We start from the raw sequence: 16,876 nt of genomic DNA, 5'->3' as shown, positions 1-16,876 counted from the left end.
TGTTTTTTTTTTTAAGGTTTCAATAATTGCTATGAATTTTATGTTGAAACTAGCCCACAGCTTAGCCCTAGTATTTCTATTTCAGTCTGCTTCCTGAGAGGAAGGAATATTTAGAAAGTTTATTGCATATGGATGCTTCTGTGTATGTTTTAAGATGTGTCTTCATTTTTGTTTAGGCACCGGCTTTTCCGTGAACATTGTGTTTGTGTACAAGGAAACTATATAAAGGACTTGAATATCCTTGGGAGAGATCTTTCCAAAACTATAATAATTGACAACTCACCACAAGCCTTTGCCTATCAGGTGGGAAGAAGATTCCTATAAAAATTCAGTTGGATAAAATATAAAGAAGACAACTGCTGCCAAGAATAATATGATAGAAAAAAAAATGGGATTTTTCTGTGTACCCAGTTATTTTTTAGGATTAGAAATGCCAAATAGATAAGTACTTATGAAAAATGTCTTCTACGTGAACTCTACAACATAAATTAAGAAAATTTTATGTAGTAAATCTGAAGATAGAGGGTTGTAAATCATTTAATAGCATTTTGATATTTTATGAAATTATAGTTATAATCATGTTTAAAAACTAAAATAATCAATCAGATCTATTGATTTAAATAATTTGAAGTGTTTTTGTAGATGATTTTAGCAAGGGCTTGGTCTTTGTATAAGCATGTGCACACATAGGCTTTCTGATAGTGTTTAGGTTGAAGATATGTCTGTAGTCCACGGTGACTAGCATTGTTCTAGTAACTTGCTTGAATGAATATTGCAGAAGTGCCTTAGTGGCCCTTCTTTGTTGATTAACTTTGTATTCACCAAGGAAGTGAGTCACCCTGAACAATGAGTTAGCTGCATATTACTCATTTCGCGCTCTCTTACATTATTGAGCTGTCGGTGAAGCCTTAGTAGCATTTCTTTCCAGTGGAACTTTTACATCCATAGTTACTTAAGTCTCTTTCTTTAGTTTTCCGAAGCAGGCTAGTGTAGTTAAAGAGAACTTAATTATATATTTATTGTTTTAGCTTTCTAATGGAATCCCTATAGAAAGCTGGTTTATGGATAAAAATGACAATGAACTCCTAAAATTGATTCCATTTCTGGAGAAGCTTGTAGAACTGGTAAGTATATGGTCTATTTGATTTTTGTTGTTGTTAGTTGAACTATATTGAACAAATCTGTATGTGTATTGGCTTTTAAAGTTAACTGTAAACCAACTCAGAAGACAGAGGCATCAAACTCATCAGATTGAGGCCAGCCTAGGTTATAAACGTCACCAGATCCTCCCTAAAAAAGAACAACAGCAACAACAAGTAATTAACCAGTAGAAGATTGTGGCAGCGTGAAAGAGATTAGGTTGTGTTTGTTTTTTCATTTTAAAGAATTATTTATTTTATGTATGTGAGAACACTTTAGATGGCTTCATATACACCATAAGAGGGCATCAGATCCCATTACAGATGGTTGTGAGCCACCATGTGGTTGCTGGAATTTGAACTCAGGACCTCTGGAAGAGCCATCTCTCCAGCCCGTTATTAATTTTTATTTCATGTCCATTGGCTATTGGTCTGCATTTCTCTGTGAGGGTGCTGGATCTCCTAGAATTAGAGTTTCAGACAGTTGTGACATGCCTTGTGCTAGGAATTAAACCCGGGTACTCTGGAAGAAGCAGCCAGTACTCTTAACCACTGAGCCTAATAAGTTTAATAATATGCAGTAGAAATTGACCTAGTCTTATTCTTATATTGAAATAAAAGTTGTGAGTATTGTGATACACATGGGTCAGTTGATCCCAGCACTAAGGTGGTGGAGACAAGAATATGAGGTCATTCTAACCTTTATGGTGAGCTTGAGGTTAACCTGGGACTAAATGAAACTTGTGTCTCAAAAAAGTGTTTTATACAATTTATTTCTGTTTGTACATTGAAAAGATAAAGTATCTACAAGGCACTTGCAGCCAGTCCTCTGTCATTAAATGTACAAAAATAAGCAGAAGGAGTACCCTGTGGAGATCTTGTTGGTAGAGTAATAGTGAGCTTGGCCTTGCACTGTGAACCCAGACTCCAGACGTGCAGACAGTTCTTTGGATCAGTTAGCATAAGGAAGTCCAAAGCGTTTTTTAAAATGTTTTCCTTGCCAGGCAGTGGGAACACCTTTAATTCCAGCACTTTGAGGGACAGAGGGAGACAGAGAGGCAGATTGTCTGATGGGGTGAGACAGAAAACTACCTGGGAGGCTAGTAACTTGGGAGTTTCTGGTGAACATATGATTTTGATTGGAAGCAGAGAAATTGATTATCACCTGTAGTTACCGGGGCACTGAGCCTCCAATGAACGATGCAGCTGGTATTCAGAGGAAGTTTATTAGTGGCCTGAAAAATAATCAAAGAAATCATCAGGGTGGGCTTTTGTTTTTCTTGTTGTTTGAGGCAGGGTCTTGCTGTATAATTTTGATTGGTCTGGAACTTAAGTGTATTAGACTGGCCTGTATTTCAGAGAGATCTGCCTGCCTCTGCCTCTTGAATGGTACAATGCCCTGAAGGTCAAGATGCTTAAACAACTTCCTTTATTTTTTTAAGATTTATTTATTTATTTTTATGCATATGAGTACATGTACAGCTGGTTGTGAGCCTTCATATGGTTGTTGGGAATTGAATTTTTAGGACCTCTGCTTGCTCCGGTTGCTCTGGTCGCCCCACTTGTTCAGTCCCTGCTCGCTCAGGCCCAAAGATTTATTAAGTACACTGTAGCTGTCTTCAGACGCATCAGAAGAGGGCCTCAGATCTCATTATGGGCGGTTGTGAGCCACCATGTAGTTGCTGGGATTTGAACTCAGAACCTTTGGAAGAGCAGTCGGTGCTCTTACCCGCTGAGCCATCTCGACAGCCCAACAACTTCCTCCTTTAAGTGATGCATGAGGAAAATAATAATGAAGTCAGGAAGATTGGAAAGAGCAAGGACTCAGAAAAGGTTCCCGTTCTTCATGGATTTTATAAGAGAAATCCTTCTTCCCTTGGAGGCAAAAGCAGAATAAATAATATTCTCTCATGGAGGAAGGTAGCAGATTTCGTAATTTGTAGCCTCACTCGAGGTCCTAAACCTCACTGGCCACTGTTGTTTTCCTTGAACAGTTTTGAATTATGTTAGAAAGTATTAAAATGAGGCCTGTCAGACTTCACTGCTTCATAGGTTTCTTTTGTTGTTGTTGTTTACAGGAATTGTTTTCTTCTAGAAAATAGAATTTAATGGCACAACTCTTTTTTTTTTTTTTTTTTTTTTTTGAGACAGGGTTTCTCTGTGTAGCCCTGGCTGTCCTGGAACTCACTCTATATTAGACCAGGCTGGCCTCGAACTCAGAAATCCGCCTTCCTCTGCCTCCCAAGTGCTGGGATTAAAGGCGTGTGCCACCACGCCCGGCTTTAACTGTTTTTACAAAAAGAAATTAAAATTAAAAAAAAAAAACGAAAACAAACCTTGAGTCTAAATTTAGGGTTTATTTTATTGTTATATTGTACTTAATACATAGTCGCCCCTTCATAGCCCTTTTAGAGTGGATCAGTATCCTCCATGATACCAATACCTACACATGCTCAAGTCCTTTAGAAAGTTTAAGTCGGGTGTTTGCATATAACTTTTAAATAACCTCCCACATGCTTGAAATCACCTCTAAAGTACTAACTAATCTAGAACAGCTAAATAAATGCACTGTGCTGTTTAGAGATTATAAGACAATCTCATAGAAATTATATGGCTTTTTAAAAGTAATCTTTTCTTCACACAGAATGAAGATGTCCGGCCTCACATCAGAGACAGATTTCGATTGCATGATTTGCTGCCCCCAGATTAAGTTCAGAGACTTGTCATATCAATGAAGGGGGGGAGAGAATGCAGGACCCTTTTGGACTAAGACAAAAACATTGCCATTACTGTTGAAATTTTGCATTTTTGTACCCCGTCTTGCTTTTCTTATCTTTGGTGCCCAATAATAATCAAGGGTTACAGAAAGAGACTATCTCAGATTGAACACATACAGTGGGTAGGCTAAAACAGAAGCGTCTGTAGAGTAGACAGCTCCAGTGAGACTTTCTATGTACAGGACATCTGCAGCTCATAACGAATTCTGTTTCTGCCACCAGCAGTTTGACCTGTAGTTACACAGGATTTTATGATAATAACAGAGATGAAAGTGGACTTTCATTTTCTCTCTGTTTGGTGCTCTCAGTGGGTTTGTAGCCACTTTTCTGTTACTTTACTATTCTCATTTCAACAGGAATGGCCAGTAAAAGTTGTTTTATTTTTCCTGTTAAGGTTTATAACCTTTTTACATTTCTGACCTGTATTAGATTAGAATCTCATGATGCATTCCTTTTAGTTAAGGCGCTTCATAGTTTTCTGGAAATAGTCAATTTTTAGGTTTTTTTTTAATTATACATTTGAATGGCCGTTTTCCTGCTTTGTCTGCCTGCATATTGTATATTTGTTTAAAAATATTCTCTACTTTTAGTCCATGTAAGTTTCATTTAAAAGATGCATTTATATTTTGTTCTGTAATATTCTACTGTAGGTGAAATCTTCAAAAATCAAGAGACTGGGTAGTTAAGAATATATGAATGACTAATATTCAAATGATTTGAACCGTTGTGATGACATATATTCCAGATGGTAATATCTTGCAATGGCACACATTTAATGGATAAAGGTATACCTCAGACTTCACTGTGCTCACTAACCTTTGAGGAGAACGAGTTCAGTCACATGTTGGGCTTGATTCAGTTACTGCTGCCTTTGGGTTTTCTCCAGGAATGAAGTATTCAGCACAGTGACTCAGTATTTTTACTTTGCATGGGCTGGTAGTACCTCTGTTATGCTCCCAGTTACAATCAGTTTAAAACTCTGTGTAACAGTTGTGGTACCTAACAGTAGCTATGCATAATCCTGTGGCACAGTACACTCCAGGCCACCAGTGCAGTTAATGTGCTCATAGTGGTTTTCTATGCTATATGAAAATAAGTCGTCACGCCTTGGTTCTCTAATGCAGCTACCACAAGAGGTTGATATTTTTATAGTGGCGTGTAATCTCCTTTTCAGGAGGCTTTTTATGGAAGGTAGAATTTGTAAAGTCAGTATGCCTTGCCTCTCAACTGCATTAGCACGCCGCAGGCTCAGACTGTTTTTGTGTAAAGGATGTCAAAGAACGGCACTTTTTCTAAAGAGAAGTTTGATATTTTGTATGCTTGTTAAGAAAGTACAGTATTGGAAATTAAAGGTGGACAATTGATAATTGAGGAGTATGTCAGTTAATTTTTTATGTATATTACCTGTTTACTTGTACAACTTATTGTACAAATTACATGCAGCTTCATTTTCAAATGAATCCTTAAAATAAGGAAATCTTTTTAGGAAAACATTTAATTTTTGTATTTTTGATTTTAAAGGCATGAGTTGTCAGTTTTCCGTGTATTAATGAAGATTTTAACTTTTCATCAGGTTGAGTGTTTTCTTACGATATTATCTGTTGTGTATGTAGTTAGCATATTGTGTCACGGAACTGTTTAAAAATCTAGCATGTAGAGCAAGCCTGTTTTGTGGAAAATCCTTATTCATTAAAAAAAATAATCATGGCAGATTTTCTGCAAAAAAAAAAGCAAAAGCATTTGCAATTCAGATTTTTTTTTTATTTAAAAAAAAAGGTATTTTGCTTGCAGGAACAATACTACAGATTCATTTTAATGAGAATCTTCGAAATGTATTTATCTTTAGGGCACCTGGGCATCTTTATGCTGTTTGTCTTATGTCTTTCTTGAAATAAAATGTAAATATGTTACCTTTACATATGCTCTTTCTCAGAATTGTGAACCTAGTTAATATCTTCTTGCCCCCATCATTTTTATGCTTATACAGCAAACCCCAAAACCTGTACAAGATTGAATTTTTGACATACATAATTGTTGAAAACTTACTTAATCAGGAATTAAGTAAATACAGTCTCAAAGCCCTTCCCACAACTTAAAAGGGGAAACACTTATACCATAGTGCCTGTGGGCACTTTAATAATAAAAAAGCAGGCCCGTGCTAGGAGAGTGAGCTCCTACTCAGCCAGTAGGTGAGTCAACAACAATACACTTTTGTAGAGAAATGTAATGTGGGAAAGTTTACATGGCCTGAGAGTTGAGACCAAATTAATACATTATTTTTTTCTATTACTTTGAGTAATTCTAAAGTTGTTGATAACAAAGTTTAAAGAAGATTATAAAGAAGTTTGCTGGCTTCATTTTAATAGGTTTATCTTTCAATCATCTTTTCTTTGTTGGTAACTGTAGAACGATACTTCCTTTTAGTCAATCAGAGGTGTGTACTTTTTTAATTGCGATGTGCCCAGCCTGTCAGTGCACACAGCACACATGACTATAGTAAATGCAGGGGCCATGGGTCCAAGAAGCACACAGCAAGCTACCTGTGTACACATTACAACTCTTAAGAACCTATTAAAATTGTGCTATTTCCAGTTATGAATGTTTGACTTTTAAGACATTCTTTTAAATATTTGTATCATTGTTAGAGAATATTTGCTTGGCTGTATTTTTAGTCCCATGTAATATATGTCGTCCTGACCAGATTTATTACCATTTTTCTCTGGGTCCTAAAAGAGATTGATGACAATTCGTAACCAGAAATTGTTTTATATTTGCTAGTATGTATATTTATTTATCCAATGGCTTTATTTGTTTCCCAAAATTGTTTTGGGACTTGTTGAAAGCATTGTGTAACTTCTATAAATGGCTATTTTCTTGTAACTGTCAAGTGATATGGATGTGTACATTGTTTTTATATATATACATATATATATCTATATATTTCTGGGGTTTTATTTTGTTTGTTTGTTTGTTTTGTTTTTTGGTTTTTTTAGGGTTGACTTTTTTGTTTTTAAGTTACCTTTGCCAATGACTTTCTGTTAGCTTTTCCTTTCATTCAGCCTTCTAACAGAGCTCATTTTTATTATGTTGTCAACTTTCCTGTAAGAGAGACTTCATCTCATCAGTGAAGAAGGCATTTCATTATTCCTACAAGTCGTGCGGCAAGCACAGACTCTTCACAAGGGTCACAGCTCTTCCACGTGTGTCGGTCACTGAAGCCTTCACTCCTGTACTGATATGATGGTGTTATACACTACTTCACTAGCTAGTTAAGGTTTTCTGACCTGACTTCTCTTCGTCTTCCTAGGTATTTATTTGTTACCTCTTTAAATCTTGTATGTCTAAATTAACTTAGAATAGTTTCCCACCGAATAACTATGCCAAGAACTAGGAAAGAATGTTTATTTTATTTCCCCTTATAGGGGAAGAGTGGACTGGGAACAAAAGTGTAAGGTCAAAAGGCCTTGGGTTATCACTCATTCACTTTCTTATTCCTCTCATGGGCTGTATTTGACTAAAGGTTTGGGGGAGGGGTTGCTTTTTTCTTCAGTGCTGATGTATTTGATTATGCCATTGCTTCTCATGTCTTCCCTTGAGTTGAAAGCCTGCTAGGAGTTTGCATAAAATACCTAAAAGTTCTCAGAGTAAGAAAACCACAAAATTCAGTACCTTATATTCAAACGTTACTTAAATTATTAAAATCTAAGTCACATTATTAGGATACATTTTCATATTCATATTTCTGTTATCTTGAATTGAAATTCCATTGTAAATCAATTTAGTCTTTTAGAAAAGGATTTAAGAGAGCAAGTTTATTCTAGCATATGGTTTTAATATTAGTATTTTAAGATATATAGTTGACTACCAAACCTACCTGCTAATCAGAATTTCACTGAGGAGCTTTTAAACTGTACAGCATTCTGAAGCTTGGGAAGCCACCTCGTCTATACAGCAGGTTTGGAGAGTTCTGTGTTTTTTAAAGCTCTCCCAGTGATTTAAATAGATAACTTTGGTATATCCTGTTTTAAATAATGTGGTTTGAGAATAGGTTGCAAAATTTGACCAGCCATATCTCCCTGTCTCTCTGTCTCTGTCTCTCTTTCTCTCTCTGGTAGTTTTTTTTTTTTTTTTTAAGTGCTGGGACCTTATTTCACAGAACGTATTCAAGATTCGTGGAGGAATACTGAAGATTGAGGCTACTGCTCATTGCCACTTTTGTCATTCATACTTTTAAATTAAGAGTTTGCATTTATAGAACTCTGAATAGCTGATCATTTATATAGCTGAAGGACATGTCCCTGAATGAGACCATTATATATATTAACTAAAATATTTCACTATTTTTTTATTTTATAAATCTTTGTAGAAATAAGCAATGAAATGCTACTTTCATCTTTTGAACTGGGATTTTTCAAGGTTGTGTCCTTTTGGCATAAGGTAGGGGGGAGTTAATATTCTCTCTACTTATTTCCACATGAATCAATATGAAGTCGTGGACATTTAAAAATCTCAATTTAATTTCTACTTATTTACTATGCAGTATAGCCGTGAACAAGTAATGTAGATTTAGTTTTCTCATCTTCAAATGCCCTGATCACCCTACCTCACAGGGTTGTTGTGGGGATAAATAAAACTTTTATGGAAGTACTTTCTTTGATGACATTTTGTCAGCCTTTCAAAACAATGGAATTTTGAGCATTCTTCCCTTCTGTTTTACAAGTATATGGGTTTTCACATTTTTTACTTTTAGACCTTAGAACATGCCTGTAAGGACCATAGAGTGAGTCAAATATCAGGAAGAGCCAATAGAGAAACAGGGTCAGAGCTATAAACCAAGATCAGACTCAGTGCAGTGCAGTGTGCTGGCACTATGTATAACCTACATAAGTCAGGCCAATCTACAAAATACTGTTATCAAAGGAATATGAAGCTACATCTGTCGGGCTAAAGGTAGCATCTAGTTTTGAAACTACAAGGAAACTGCACCTTCCAGATTGATTCATATCCAGATGAAAGGTCACAGCTGGGAGTAGAATACAGGTTTCTTCTTTTTTTTTTTTTTTTTTTTTATATTTATTTATTATATGTAAGTACACTTCAGACACTCCAGAAGAGGGCGCCAGATCTCGTTACGGATGGTTGTTAGCCACCATGTGGTTGCTGGGATTTGAACTCTGGACCTTTGGAAGAGCAGTCGGGTGCTCTTACCCACTGAGCCATCTCACCAGCCCAGAATACAGGTTTCTTAATTACTATCATCCAGTGTAATCTTAGGTAGCAATTGCTGTGCACCAAGATAAAAGAAAAGATCTGAGGTCAATGCAGACAAAGAAGCGTGGTGAGAACTCTACATGCAAGCTGACTTGGGTCACGGTTTGAATTCACTTTCCGGAGTCTTGGATGGTATTTGTAAAATGGGTAACACTAATATCTACCATTGAGGAATCTAAAGATAAACCACCAAGCAGTCAATAGCAGGAGAAGGGTGCCCATAATTGCTGAGAACTTGATATGTGAGTGTTAGGAAATGGGTGACCATGGTCGTTGAAGGGGCTGGAGATATACCATCATCTCGGTACTAGCATATGTGAGACCCTGGGTTCAAACTTCAACACTGCAAAGTACTGACTAGTTAACAAGTGTGAACAGAAAAAGTTATACAAAGGACTTTTCACACCAAAAGCCCTCTTTAAAAACAAAGGTGACCCAGTCCTCAGAGCTTTCAGTAACAACCCTATAAACTAATATTTAACAGTATTTGTTTAACATATTACACTTCCTAAAGACATTACTTTTAAAATACTATCAGGAAAGCTGAGGATGTAGTTCATTGGGTAGAATGCTTATCTTGCATGCACAAAGGCCTGTTTTGGTCTCTAGCTTGGAATGAAACCATCCTGGTGGCAAACACTTGTAATCCCAGTGGAGGCAGGGTCAAACATCCAGGCTCATTCTTCACTACATAACAGGCTTGAGGCCACTCAGATTCTGTTTCAGGGTACTAATGCTGAAGGTGTAAATTACTATCAAGTAGTCTGCTTGTTTGGTGTGTAGGGTCATGAGTTCTAGCCCTAGAACCTAAAACTAAAGTCCTTACTATCGTTAGTCAACTACTGAACCAAAGATTTCTGTTTATAAAACTGACAGCTGCCATAAGCACTGCCTAGCACTGGAGGTTACCATTGGTTACTGCTGGAGAAAGGGTCACGGAAAAGAGCTGCAGAGTGCTAGCAGTCATTCAAGCCAAGTCCCTGCTAAGAGTTTTTGAAGGGAAGGATTGGTTATGGGGGAGAAGACCAGCTAGGAGTTCTATGGCTTTGCACAAGCTTTGCTTGGTGGACCCACCTGGAGTGCCAGCACTTCGGGAGATGGAGGCAGACAGACAGTTGAGGACCATTCAGAGCATTGACTACGAGAAACCTTAAGAGCAATATTGTATAACTTGAGTATTCTCTTTCTTCAACTTCTGAAGGCATTCATTGGGTGCTAGTGAAAGTTGAGACTGGTTAAATTTGGGAACAGCCTGGCTTAGTGTCTGAATCTAGAGAACTTCTTGAAGAAAGGTATGTTTGTTACTCTAGAGCATTCTGACAACCCCAAAAGGTGTGAGAGCTTGAGGCATATGCTTGCTCTCTACTAAGTGAGTTTCGGCCCCTATTCCAGAGCTTAATGGTTATGTCATGTTTCTTGAGTGGATGTGGTTTGGGGTTAAAGTGTAAAAAGTCAATTAGCTGTTTCTGTATCAAATCAGAAATAAAACAGTTTCAAATGACTCGGTAATTTTGGAATTTTGTAGGAGACTGTGTTACACATTGTCTTAGGTTTTTACTTCTGTAAACAGACACCAGGATCAATGCAAGTCTTATAAAAGACAACATTTAATTGGGGCTAGCTTATAGGTTCAGAGTTTCAGTCCATTATCAAGGCAGGAGTGTGGCAGCTAGGAGAATATTAGATTCCAGGCAACTAGGAGTGTGGTCTTAAGGCCCAGAACCACAGTGACACACTTCCTCCAACAAGGCCACATCTCCTACTAGTGGACAACTTCCTGGGCCAAGAATATTCAATCCACTACATTCCACTCCTTTGCCCCAATAGGCTTGTTCATATGCATGAGTCTATAGGGGCCATACCTAGCTCTAGCCTAATGCAAAATACATTTAATCCAACTTCAAAAGTCCCCATAGTATATAGCAGTCTCAACAATGTTAAAAATCCACAAAATCTCATCTGAAATTTCTGCAGTCACTTAACTGTAATCCTATATAAAGTCAAAAAATACTGGACAAACTCCAACTCCTTTCATCCTTGTTGACTGCTGTTGGCAGGTATGGCATTCAGCTGCAACAAAACTTCATTCTCTTGGGCTGGTTCCACTCTGTTAGCAGCTTTACTTGGCATCTGTATCCCACAGCTCTGACATCTTGGGATATCCAAGGGAACTTCAACTTTTAGTTCCAATGTCTGGGCGCCTCAAAGGGCTTGGTCATTCTCCAGCTGTTTTTTGTAGAACTTGGGCTCTGGTTGACTCCACTTAACTGCTGTTGCTGCTCTTGGTGGTCATTCCATTGCACTGGCATCTCTTCAATATGCTGGGGTCTTCCACTGCAACTAGGCTTTACCAACAGCCTCTCATAGTAGTGCCCCTTTCGTAGTGCCAAACCTCAATTTCTTTGCATGACTCCTTCATTCCTGGATTATCAACTGCAACTGAGGCTGCACCTTCACCAATGGCCTTCCATGGCCTCTCACAGTACCAAGCCTTAGCTGTTCTTCATGACCCCTTCATGCCTTCAAAACCAGTACCACCTAGGTGACTTAACATCACCAAGTCCAGCTACAGTTCAAGGTACAACCTTGCCTATCACAGCAATATCCCAGTTCCTGGTACCAACTTCTGTCTTAGAGATTTACTGCTGTGAACAGATACCATGACCAAGATAACTCTTATAAGGACAACATTTAACTGTGGCTGGCATTCAGTTTCAGAGGGTCAGTCCTTTATGATCAAGGTGGGAGTATGGCAATGCCTAGGTAGGCATGGTGCAGGAGGAGTTGAGTTTTCTACATCTTCATTTGAAGGACACTAGAAGACTGGCTTGCAGGCAGCTAGAAGGAGGATCTTAAAGCCCATACCTACAATGACACTTCCTCCAACAAGGCCACACATCCTAATAGTGCTATTTCCTAGGCCAAGCATATTCAAACCACCACACTCGGGTAAGTTCCAAACTCCTGGTGATCCTCCTGCCTCAGCTTGCAAGTAGCTGGAACTACAGACATGCACCACTACACCCAGCAAACAATCACAACTCTGAAGGAAATTCTTTTGTTTGAATTTGCCTGTACTTGGATTAAAAAAAAAAAACCAAAAATCTGTTCTTTAACCCTTTCCTATCCCATATAAGGTTGAGTCTGGTGCTTAAGCTAAAAATCAGCTTGGATTAATTTAATTTGTTGGGGTGCCAGCCCTGGGGCTGGGTCCTCTCTGAAGCAGCTAAGGGAGAAGAGAGCATGCAGGGAGTGGGGTGGGGGTGGGGTAGGCAAAACTTGGTCTTGCGAAGGTATAGAGTTGCTTTGTATAATAACTTATTCCTATCTTGACTTTGAGTTACTCTGAGGCCAGAGGCTGCAGGCCTATGGATCTATTGACAGTTGTTGCTAACAGCAGGTGATTAGGTAATGGATTTACCATTTTCTAGCTAGCTCTCCTTTCTCTGTCCAGGCCTCCAGAAGCCCTTCACTAGGCTGGCTGGTTAACTCTTTGTGAACCAGAGAGGAAGGAAAGGAAAAGATTTAAGATGCTTTATACAGACTAATATGCACAGAAACATACACATTCATACATACATTTTCATTTGATTTCTCATTTACATGTTAACACAGTCACATTTGTATTGGGCCCAACCACCTGTCTCAAAATACTCCGTAAGTATTTATGCATGCTTAAATACATAACATATACCTACACATATGTACACAGACATATACATTTGAATGGTTGGGGCACAGCTCCTCAAGCCAAACTATCTAACCAACAACTTTATTTCTTTTCTCTGGCCTTTTAATACCCTCTTAGACAAAACATTCTTTAGAAAATTACCTCAGAGATAGAAAGTTACATAAAATGGGAGTTACAGAAGGATGTTGATATTAAGTTCAAAGCAGTATTTCATTCTAATATGCCCATCATAAGTTCAAAGCAACAGCTTTTCACACGGCCTTGCCTTATAGTACACACTTGTGGCTTTATCCTTGAACCTAAATTTGTCCCAAGCCTATTTCTCTTTAACGTAATTGTGAAAGCTCATTGTATTTCTTACTATGTGGCCTTTGCTATTATGAGTGGGTACATTCTAGTCTTGATTCCAACTCTGCTCCATCTTTCTACCAAAGCAACTAAGACCATCTCTTACAACTTTCTTCCTGCCAGGCCTGGTGGCGCATGCCTTTGATCCCAGCACTCCGGAGGCAGAGGCAGGTGGATTTCTGAGTTCAAGGCCAGCCTGGGCTACGAGTGAGTTCCAGGACAGCCAGGGCTACACAGAGAAACCCTGTATTGAAAAACCAAAAAAAAAAAAAAAGAAAAAAAAAAAAAAAAGAAAAAGCATATCAGCTTCAAGAAGTAATCTTGAGATAGTCTCTTTGGAACCCTGCCATGGAAATCACCCATTGCAGACCACGCAAAAATGGCATCTAGCCTTAGTCTATGCTACATGGCTGCTGACAATATTTGATGTCATTTATTCTGCTATAGCTTTAATAACACACTCCTTGAACCAGGAGTATTGACACATGCTTGTAATCCTAGCCCTGGGGGCTGGGGGGGGGGCTGTGGTAAAAAGATTATCCCAAATTTAAGGACAGATTAGGTTATATAGCTATCTCAAAACAACAAAGAAAATATAGCTCAAGGGAAGAGTTCTGTAATGTTAGAGATCAAGTTCATTGGTGCACACCTTTAATCCCAGTGCTTTGGAGGCAGAGGCAGGCGGATTTCTGAGTTTGAGGCTAGCCTGGTCTACAGAGTGAGTTCCAGGACAGCCAGGGCTATACAGAGAAACCCTATCTTGAAAAACCAAAAAAAAGAAAATCATATAAAATTGATTTTTATAAATCTGTAGAATAGGAATACAGCCAGTGTTTTATACCCATCAGTCACACATCCAGTTTTCCCAACTCACACATCCAGTTTTCCCAACTACTGATTGAAAATATTGTACCAAAGTTGTAGACTTTATCTCTTAATGATAAAGTATAATCACATGACAGATGATTGCTGAGTATGGGGGGTAATATATTCTCACCGCTGTTCTATGCAATTTCATATAAAGGACTTGAAAATCCATACATTTTGCTACCAGTGCGCTGGAGAGCCAAACCAATTTTCCAGATAGAGATGACTGTACTGTTACCCTTTAAGGGTTCCCCTAGAGCAGTGGTTCTTAACCTTGCTGATGCTCTGACCCTTTAATATAGTTTCTCATGTTGTGGTGACCCACCAACCATACAATTCTTTTGTTGCTACTTCATAACTAATTTTGCTTAGGTTATGAGTCTTAATGTAACCATCTGATATGCTACCTCTCTGAAAGGTCATTCAACCCCCGAAAGGGTTTCGAGCCACAGGCTGAGAACTGCTGTCCTAGAGGGTACACTGAACAGGATAGCCTTTAAGGACTAAATACAGCCCACAGCACTTTTAGACACTTGTTTCCATTTGTTTGAAAAAGCAGCATGCCCAGTTTTGCAGAAGTTCTCAACCTGTGGGTTGAAGCCCATTGGGTGTGGGGGAAGGTGTCAAATGACCCTTTCACAGAAGGTCGCCTAAGACCATAGCTAAACACGCTTATATTACAACTTGTAACAGTAGCAAAGTTACAGTTACGGAATAACTATGAAAATAATTTTCTGTTGGGTATCACATCATGAGCTGTATTAAATAAAGGATTGTAGCATTAAAAGAGTTGAACCACTGCTCTATCATGTCTGGTTTAATGTGGTGTTGAGGATTGAACCTGGGGCTTTGAACATACTAGCCAAGTACTCTAAACAACTAAGTCACACTCCTAGCCTTCAAAACCAATTTTTAGTTTCAGAGAGTATCTCAGGTATCCCAGGCTGGTCCTGAACTTGCTGTATAGCTGATCATGACCTTGAACTTCTGATCCTCTTGCTGGACAAAACAAAAGAAAGAAAAGAAAAAAGAAAAAAAATCAAAAAGGGCTGGAGAGATGGCCTCTTCCAGAGGTCCTGAGCTCAATTCCTGGCAACCACATGGTGGCTCACAACCATATGCAATGGGATCTGGTACCCTCTTCTGGTGTGTACTTGTATAACTAATAATAAATAAATAATATTTTTCGGGCTGGTGAGATGGCTCAGTGGGTAAGAGCACCCGACTGCTCTTCTGAAGGTCCGGAGTTCAAATCCCAGCAACCACATGGTGGCTCACAACCATCCGTAATGAGATCTGACTTCCTCATTTGGAGTGTCTGAAGACAGCTACAGTGTACTTACATATAATAAATAAATCTTAAAAAAAAAAAAGAAAGAAAAAGGAAAAAAAAAGAAAATTCCTTGAAAAAAAATAATATTTTTCAAAAAAATAAAAAAGCTGGGTGTGGTGGCGCACGCCTTTAATCCCAGCACTTGGGAGGCACAGGCAGGCGGATTTCTGAGTTCCAGGACAGTCAGGGATACACAGAGAAACCCTGTCTCAAAAAACCAAACCAAACAAACAAACAAAAAGGTATTTTCTACACACCACTCAAAAAACCATTAAATAAATAAATAAACAAATTAAGTAAAATAAAAATATATAAAAAACAAAAAAACTTCAAAACCTCTGATCCCCTATTCATTTCCCAGGTCTTGGAATTATAGGTGTGCATGACCACGCCTGCTTTAGGCAGTCCTAAAGATCCAAATGGAACTCAAGGCTTCCTGCATAGGAAGCCAGTGCTCTCCACAGGAGCCACGTCCCCAGCCCTGGGAATCTCCAACCCCAGCCTCTTTAAGTGTATGACTTTTGCCTGCATGTATGTCTGTGCATCATATTGTGCCTGGTGGTCAGATCCTGTGGAACTGGAGCTACAGTTAGTTGTTAGCTACAACGTGAATACAGCAATTGAACCCAGGTTTTCTTCATGGCCAAGTCACCTATGTAGCCCTTATGCCTATTTTATTTTATTTTTTTATTTTTTTATTTATTTATTTTTTTGGTTTTTCGAGACAGGGTTTCTCTGTGTAGCCCTGGCTGTCCTGGCACTCACTTTGTAGACCAGGCTGGCCTCGAACTCAGAAATCCGCCTGCCTCTGCCTCCCGAGTGCTGGGATTAAAGGCGTGGGCCACCACGCCCGGCTTATGCCTATTTTAAATTGCATGTGGTTTAAGCCTTGAAGTTAGTATCTTCAGAACCAAATATAGTAGTTGGTGTACCACATAATTATTTGATAAAGGAATGAATGAGCCCACATTTCAAAATTTGGATTTATAATCCCAGAAAATTGATTTTGTGCTTCGGGAATTGATGATGCTCAGGGAAACAGATTCATACTACACAGAGTCACTAAGTGTTAAGTCTAAATCTCACTTTAATTCATTTTCAGTAAGAAATCACAACTAGGGCTGGAGAGATGGCTCAAGGGTTAAGAGCACCGGCTGCTCTTCCAGAGGTCCTGAGTTCAATTCCAGACAACCACATGGTGGTTCACAACCACCTATAAAGGATCTGACGCCCTCTTCAGGCAGGTGGATGTATATGCAGCAGAGCACTCAGACATTAAATAAAATAAAAAATCACAACTAGATCCCTACTTACTGAATAATACCAGAGAATAAGTCTAATGAAAACATTTTTTCTTTTGTGGTGGGAGTAAGTCTCAGCCCTAACTGGCCTCAAACTATGTAGCTGAGGTTGACTTTGAACTACTGATCCTTCAATATTCTGTTACCAA

General features: G+C 38.6%; 1 protein-coding gene across 1 annotated transcript in view; it reads left to right on the top strand.

The window, feature by feature from the left end:
• Positions 1-5,832, top strand: part of Ctdspl2 (CTD small phosphatase like 2) — a 54,259-nt gene extending 48,427 nt beyond the window's left edge. Inside the window, exons 11-13 of the mRNA XM_021155484.2 lie at positions 177-303; positions 1,029-1,124; positions 3,784-5,832. Of these exons, the coding sequence (XP_021011143.1) occupies positions 177-303; positions 1,029-1,124; positions 3,784-3,849 (289 nt within the window). The 3' untranslated portion in view covers positions 3,850-5,832. The remainder of the gene's footprint in view (positions 1-176; positions 304-1,028; positions 1,125-3,783) is intronic.
• The last annotated feature ends 11,044 nt before the right edge of the window (positions 5,833-16,876 follow it).

Source organism: Mus caroli, unplaced genomic scaffold (assembly GCF_978045245.1).
Source record: "Mus caroli unplaced genomic scaffold, Mus_caroli_1 scaffold_2, whole genome shotgun sequence".
Lineage (NCBI taxonomy): Eukaryota > Metazoa > Chordata > Mammalia > Rodentia > Muridae > Mus > Mus caroli.
Note: the sequence above shows the minus strand (reverse complement) of the source record. Positions and strands in the feature narration are given on the sequence as shown.